This window comes from Poecilia formosa, unplaced genomic scaffold (assembly GCF_000485575.1).
Source record: "Poecilia formosa unplaced genomic scaffold, Poecilia_formosa-5.1.2 Scaffold426, whole genome shotgun sequence".
Taxonomy (NCBI): domain Eukaryota; kingdom Metazoa; phylum Chordata; class Actinopteri; order Cyprinodontiformes; family Poeciliidae; genus Poecilia; species Poecilia formosa.
Window position 1 is genome coordinate 427,415 of NW_006800365.1, and position 8,280 is coordinate 435,694.

At 39.4% G+C, this 8,280-nt stretch overlaps 1 protein-coding gene across 1 annotated transcript; it reads left to right on the forward strand.

Moving 5' to 3' along the window:
• The first annotated feature begins 1,535 nt into the window (after positions 1-1,535).
• On the forward strand, positions 1,536-5,488 carry LOC103155383 (uncharacterized). Its single transcript, XM_007577055.2, has 2 exons — positions 1,536-2,346; positions 5,001-5,488. The coding sequence occupies exons 1-2, from the start codon at positions 2,161-2,163 to the stop codon at positions 5,235-5,237; spliced, it is 423 nt and encodes a 140-aa protein (XP_007577117.1). The 5' UTR covers positions 1,536-2,160; the 3' UTR covers positions 5,238-5,488.
• The last annotated feature ends 2,792 nt before the right edge of the window (positions 5,489-8,280 follow it).

Here is an 8,280-nt window from a genome sequence, read left to right on the forward strand (position 1 = left end):
TTAACTCTGCTGGTGGAAGTCATGGGTGTTGTTCTGTTAAAAAAAACAGCTTTCCTGGTGCGAAATGTTCGGATTTCAGCTGAGGTTTTCCTTGTTTTTGTTTGGGGGGTGCATCATTAATCACCAGAATTATAAATAATAAACAAAAATGTGAAATATAAACATGAAATGTAGTTAATTTCCTTTCTTTGCGATCATAACAAGATGAACAGAAATTTTAATTAGTTAAATCTGATTTTCAAACAAACATTTAAGTTTTGATCAGCTGTAGCTGAGACATTGACTGATTGACTGATTCAATCAATGTTTGATTCAATCATTGAATCAAACATTGATTGACTGATTGATTGACCCGGATGTTGAAACACACTCACCCAAAACTAAGCAACTAAACCTCCAAAGTACCATCAGGGGCCTTTGATGGTACTTTAATATAAATAATAATATTTATTAATATTAAATATTATTATTTAATATTACTTAAATAATAAGTAATTATTTATTATAGATAAATAATTACTTATTTATCTATTCTGACAATAGAACAGAATATAATAGAAATAGAAACTATTTCAACTATGTTCCCTCAGTCAAGTCAATTACTCAGATTTACACACTGAAAATAACATTTGATATGATGTTTCACCATGAATATTAAAATATTAAAATATTCAAAGTGCAAACAACAATCTTTATTCTTAAGACTGATAACAACTGATGCTTTCATTTTATATTTTCTTAATGTTTGGTTTGGTCACCTCTTATCTGAAACTCATTTGTTCCCGAAATTAACACAAGAGGGCGACAGTGAGTCATATGCTAAAGGAAACCTTTATGATTTAATATTTTCAAAGGAGATAGAATAGAAAATAAAATAAATGTTACTTATTGTCCCCTCAGTGAGGAAGTGTCTATTCAGCATAGACAAACTGAGGTAAAATATGAAAACATCAAAAATAAGAATAGAAGACAACGAGGAAAACTGGCAACATAAGGATAATAAATAGTTTTTAAAAATAGCATGATCAGACAAACAAATTTGCAGCTGAGTAGAATGATTTTAGAAATGCTTGATACAAATTTTTGAAATTAAGCTCGAGATTTCTGTGGGGGGGTTTTCTTGCAATTTTTCAACCTTTTGGAGCTCAGAATTATTTTTTTTCCTGGAAGATTTCTGAGATTAATCTAAAAATTTCAGAGGTTTTTGTTTCACAATCTTTAAACTTTTGGGGCTCAAAAATTCCCAGGATATTTCCAGAAAAATTTGAGTTTTTTTCTTTCTTTCAGAACTCAGAAATGTCAAAACTTTCTCAAAATGTTTTCAGTTTTTTTCTTGCAAATGTTCAATTTGTAGAGCTCAGAGATTTCCATTTATTTTTAGAAACAAAAGTTGTTTTTCTCGTAAGGTTAAGAAAATTACAGGTTTTATTGTAGAAAATGTTTCACATTAATCTAAAAATATCTGAGTTGTTTTGAAGGCAATATAGTCCCACATTCAATGGCCCTAATACGTCATCGTACGTCACAAGTCCTCATCCGTTTTAAGCGCGACATTAACACCATGACACTTTCACACAATTAGTCTTTTTTTTTTTTTCTTTTTTTTTTACTTTATTTGAAAATTGGTTCAGTTGCTCTTGTATCTCTAACAGTGGAACTAGTGGAAGTCTAAAAATAGCTTCTGGCGCTTATTTCGGTTCGTCAGGTCTGATAAAGACGTCGTGTGTTTGGTTGCCAAAGCGTCCGGACCGCCGCTGGGTTGCCCCGGGCTGCGGAGAGCGACGACGGTGGCATGGGAACAGTTAGTCACACATGGCTGTTCTTCACATTTACCTCACAAAAACCAGAAAGCTAAAAGAAGAAGCCCTTCTTCTGTCCCCGAAGATACGCAAGCCCCGTCGTCATGGCAACCACCAACGTCCTCCGCTAATCGTCGCGGAACGAGCGGATCCGATAAAAACCGGACAAAATGCACCGACGTCAGTCACATTTCCCTGTTAGGTGACGACATTTAGCTTTTTCTTTTTGGCTAAAAAGAGTTGCAGGGATCACGTTTTGGAAGAGAGAAAGAGAGAGAAAGTGGAGAAAGAGAGAGTGATTTCCTCATAAGCACCGTCCGGTGGAGACCGGCTGAGGATTTCACCGGACCGGACTGGGGTGATGGACGTGGTCCTGACCAGACTGCGGGATTTCTCCTGCAAGACTTCTACCTTTCATGATGGCGCAATTTGGGAGAACACACCCAAACTGCGCCACTTCTGCCCCCTGAGAGGGGCGCACTCGGCCGGAAGGGACGGCAGCCGGTGGGACATTGGGAGCGCACTGGCACGGCTGAGAGCGGAGCTGGTAAGCCCGGAGCTGCGGAGTAACTAGTTACATTTACTCAGTTAAATTTACTTCAATCGATCAGTTGAGTTTAACTGGGTAGCACGTTTCAGCAACAAGGACGTCCAAAGTGCTTTACGTCATAAATACATAAAAATACGCAGTCATCACCAACAACTGAAACATTATTTTGCCAAGTGTCCCCATTACACTTTAAAATGTTGGTTCGTGTTTCAAGTTACTTTTCAGAATAATGTACTTTTAGGAGGGTTTTTTTTTTACTACGCTGTACTTTTTACTTTACTTGAGCAACTTTATTATGAAGTATTGCTACTCTTACTTGAGTAAAATACCCGGATTTTCTATCCACTGAAAAAATAACAAATTTATTTAGTCAAAAATTCACCAGACACACACCTGCAATTTTTGTTAACATTAACATTTCATGAGTTTTTATTGAAAAAAACTGATTTGGAATTTTTTTTCTTTTGCCAGATTTTGTTAGTTTTTGTTACTTATATAAATTGTTGTGATTTTTGTCCTCTAAATACCAAAATTTCTACTTAACCTTATATTATGATCCGTCTGATGATGTAATTTTAAAATATTAAGTGACTGATCATTTCATCAGTTACCCAGTGCACAAGCAGACTTTTTAATATATATTTTTATACTCTTACTTGAGTAATTGTATTATGAAGCATCGCTACTCTCACTCTTACTGAAAAACATTAAGATCTGGTGAATGTTGGTGTCTGGTGAACCAAAGATTCACCAGACACGGACACACCTGCAGTTACAAAACTTATGAAACTTTAACACAAACTGCAGGTGTGTGTCTGTGTCTGGTGAATTTGTTTTAAAATCCCAATCCAGAAATTTCACTGAAGTGCGAGTACTTAATACTTTTACTCAAGTAAAAGTAAAGCATATAGTTAAAATACTCCGAAAAGGAATTTTTTCCAAGTTAGCCAAGTAAATGTGACTACAGTTGCCACCAAATTCTGCCATTAACAGAAGTTTAGACTTCAAATTTTGGCTCATTATGATGAAAAAAGACATTACATATGAGATAAATAAACCCTTTGTGATAGTTATAAGAGAAAAGCAAGATTATTTAGATCAAATTACATTAGCCTCTAAGGAAAAGAGAACAACTTTATCTCCGCAGCACATCTAAACCATAAATCCAGCTTAAATGCTAAGATCTTCATTTTCCACCCAAGTGAAAGAACTTTGGAACAAAGAAGCGTCTTGATTGAGTCTTTTTGCTCAGCAGCTCTTTCTCTCTCTCTCTCTCTCTCTCTCTCTCACACACACACACACACACACACACACACACACACACACACACAGTGACAGTGTCCAGTCTGAAAGGGACCAGCGTTTGGCATAATGAGTTGGAGCCCAGCAGGCCCCCGTCTCCAGTAGGAAAGTTCATGTTTCATCTGTGAGTCGTTGAGTTTCTGACAAAGGCAATAAGACCAGCATCTTTCAGCCGGAGCACGGACTCTCCGACTGGAGCCGTAATTAACACAGAAAAGAAATGCAGATCGGCCCGCCAGGGTTTTTTGTTCAAGACATTCCTGAATCCTTGAAAGCAAACTTGGATTTGGTGAAGCTCGGGAAATCGCATTTTACACTGGAAGTAATTAGATGAAGAAGTTAAATTTACATTTGAAAGGAGAGATGATTCAAATGCTGCAGTTTGCACAGAAAATCCATGACAAAAACCAAAAACATTTTCATCGAAGCTTGGTAAAAACCGTTTGTCCATGATGTACGTAATCCACCAGTTCAACGCTATGAAGCTTACCAGAAATAGCCTGCACCACAAACTATGGAGTTAAATTGGGGCCATAAAGTTTGTTCAAAAGAAAGAAAATTGAAACTGAAAAATAAATTAAACAAAAACACTATTTTGTCAAAAAAAAAGAAATATAAAATAGTTTGAAACTGAACAAGAAAGATTTGAAACTGAAAAATTATTTTGAAAGTGACAAAAAGTTTGCAACTGAAAAAAATTGAAACTGAAAATTGTCTAAAAACTGAACATTTTTTGAAAACCAAAAGATGTTTTGATATATAAAAATGTTTGAAACTTAAAAATTATTTTGAAACTAAAACGTTTTGAAACAAAAAAAAAATCTGGGACTCAAAAAGTAGTTTTGAACATTTTCTTCAGTTTTGCGACCTGTTTTCCAGTTTCAAAATTTTTTTCAGTTTCAAATCTTTTTTTCAGATTGAATTTAATTTTCTTTTGGACCAACTGGCTCCAATTTAGCTCCACAGAAATCAACCATCGTCCACTGAAGAGAAAGTGCCGATCCGAACAAGATGGCTGCTAATGATATTTCAATAATTAGAGGCCAACATCAACTGAACGGCTTCGTTCACTTCCTCCGCTGTTATCGCTAAGACTACACGCATTTCTAAAACAACGCAAAAAAAAAAAAAAAAAATAAAATATGACGTCATCGTTCTCGAGTTCTTCTCTTTGCTGATTGGCCAGGTTGAAATTCCACCGGAAGGAATCCAACTACACGTGAAAAATCCTCAATTTTATTTTATTAGAGCGGAATAGCGCAGGAAGGAAATGGTCAGTTTGATTGAGAAGAAGTCCAGTTCCCCCGTTTTTATTCCACAAGTCTGATCTAAACGTGTTTTATGTTCAGATGGAGATGCGTTCCCAGGACCAAGCGCTTATCCGGCAGCTGATGGAGCTTCATTCTGGCATCCAGGAGCTGAAGCAGGAGCTGTCCGAGGAGGAAGAGGAGGACACGGATGAAGAGGGCAGATACTGGGACTCTGAAAGCGACGGAGGAAGCAGAAACTTATTCTTCTGTCAGAAGATACATCAAACTTTTTATTCAGCTGAAAAAATGACCCACAGGAGAAGCTCTGTGCCTTAATTTTCTAAACATGTGCACAGTTAGCTTCCATTTTGTAAAAGTGACAGAGAACATTTAATCATGAAAGTCTTATCTGTGTCACATCCTAAACCAGCAAAGCAAAATAAAAGAGAAAAAGATAACTCTGGTCGGATGTTGCCATGTTTTTGTGTGACTGTTGTGGCCTAAAATTACTGAGATTGTAGCACCTTGTTTCTGTAAACTGCTATTAAAATGATGACAGAAGAGACTGAATAAAGAGAATATATCTATAAAAGAGGGAAAGTGTGGATGAATTTAATCTCCTGTGATTCAGAAAGTTGGCTCAATAAAGCTGCTGGGACAAATACTTTATTTATTGTTCCTCAACTTCACATTCATTATCATTTTACTGTTCAGAATCAGAAGAACCCTGCAGAAGTGCAAAGCGCCTTTTAGGCTGCGCTCACACTGCAGCCTGAAGCGAACCATTCAGATTCTTATTTATTTATTTATTTTTGCCTTAATGCGGCCTGTATCTGATCTTTTCATGACTGTCTGAACAACACAGGTTAGATGCTTTTCGAAGTGACCCAGGCCACTCGGGTATCCGATACAAATGCGACCCAACGCCCAGTTCATCCAACCTGAACGTCACCGACACTCGACAAATGTCCCTGTTCAGCGGGAAGAAAAACAACAACCATGACGGACTGTAATGAGGATTAGGTTAATATGCTGCTCCGGCTGGACAACAACTTTAAAATCGATACGCTCCGCCGTTAGCCTCCATGTTTACTTCCGCAAACACTGAGCTCTTCTTCTTCTTCTTCTTTTTATGGCGGTTGGCAGAACACTGAGAACGCTGACTATAGCGCCCTCTACTGCGCATGCGGGACACTTTCAGGTCGTTGCCCGTTCAGACTGCAGAACGCATACAGGTCGCATTTATTTGGAAATGTGAACGGCCACGGAAGAAATAAAAAATAAAAAATCCGATTTGACAAAAAATCGGAGCAGGGTCCCTTCAGGCTGCAGTGTGAACGCAGCCCTAGTTACTCTGTCTGCCTCCATTACTGTCCATGCAGCAGCTCGACTCTGTTCAAACGATGCATTCAGTGTTCCCTAGTTGTGTCGGATTCTTTACTTCTGGCTCCACGGATTCCCTTCGTCAGCTTTAAGTCCTTCCCAGACAAGAAGCAGCCTCGTGGGGTTCGCTCACGGCTGATCGTCCCCTTGCACCTCCAGCCCCCCAAAGCTCTCCCTCCGCAGTCTTTGGATCTCTGTGTTGAGCCCCAGCAGCGTCTGAGCCAGCTGCACGTCCTGCGAACGCATCTCCAGCTGCACGACAACAGGCAGAGGTCAGAGTGCATCCAGGCCCGGAGCAGGCACTGCTAGATGTGTTTGTAAGTGGCCAGTAAAGATTTATTAATGCATTCACTTAAATAAAACTGGAAGCACACATAATTAAACAAACAAAATGTGTTTTTAAACCTTTATTTAGCTGTGAAAAAACTTAATGCGACTAATGATCTATTTGGCAAGAGAAGTAAGGCATATTTAAATTAAAAAAAAAATCTTTAATAAATGAATATTTTACTTGGAATTTTGATTAAACAATTAGTAAAAAAAAAAAAGTTATTTATTTTGTTTAATTAAATAATACTTGAGCACATAAATGTAACCTTAAAGATTTTATTTATGCATCCCTCTGCAGTCCAGAGGGCCAGATGAAGAGCTGTGGCGAGCCAGAATTGGCCCCTGGGCCTTGAGTTTGACATCTTTTATACTTTTGCAGAAGTGGATTAAATGTAAGCATCAGCCCATCACCGATTTCAGAATTAAGGAAATTAGTGCTAAGAAAGATTAACAAACTTAATTTGATCACATTTAGCAAATTAGTTTCTGTTCAAACTGGAATTCAGAAATACTTTATTGATCCCAAAGGGGAATTTTAAGCTCCATTCTGTTTTCCATGCTGAAAGGAAGCGTTAAGTCTCACCAGTTCGGACCGGAGCCAGGTCAGAGCTCCATCTATCTGCGCCCGCCGCAGCTCCTCGTTGGCCTGCTGGCTCCTCCCGATGCCGCCGCCGGCCTCCCTCTGACCCGCTCTGGACTCGGCGGTCACCCTGAAGGCGTGGATCAGTTTGTTCTTGACGTTCTCCAGGACCATGGTGGACAACGTGTCCTCGCTGTGGCTGTCCCGCTCCATGCCTGGGTAACTTCTGCTAAACTTTCTGCAGCACAGTGAGACCTGCTCCTTCTCCTCCTGCTGGAGTTTGAGTGTCTCCCTCTGAAATGGCTTGTTTTGTCATTGTTACTATGGAGAAACACCCTTCTCCTCGCGCCTCCCTCCTCTTGGTAGCCCTAATAAGAATGGTGGAAGATCTTGAACAAAGACTATTGTTTCCTCCAGAAAGAGCTGAAAAGACCCCTCCAACCACTGCCACCCTCCTCCTTCCCAGCAGATCCAGCCCCCTTACAACCCCGATGTGAGAAATGTGCAGCGATAGAGCTCTCTTTCAGCTGAAAGGCCTGTGTGTAAACCTGCAGAAAATCAATCACTCCCCCCTTTCGCATCTCCCGGTAGACCTCTCTTTGCTGCGTCTTCCTAAATAAGACCTGCTCTTCAGATTATAGCGGACGGACAGGTTGAGCGAGCAGCAAACACAGCCTCAGTGTTGGCTGATTCAGAGCCACAAAGGCCGTCCTGCGGTGAAATATAACCAGGCCTTTTGTCCTGGAGTTAAATCCATTCCCCTCTGGGTCTGTGGGACGGTTTCTGGCAACAGTGAGCAGCTTTTTCCCGTCCTGACTCCTGCATAAAGAGGAGAAAGGCCTCCAGTGTGTCCGGCAGCAGAAAGAGAAACCAGAAGTAAAAAAGATGCTCAGTATCGTGTGAAAGATGCACTGCGAAACACTCTAAATATTACCAAGTATTATTTCACCTGCAGCTTGGGAAAACGTCTCGTCGTTTGTGGAAATAGTATTTTTAAATCAATATTACTTAAAACAAACTCCTTATCCTACTTGAGAAGTTACTAGTACATAGTTTTGTCTTATTTCAGCAAGACAAAGCTCGTTT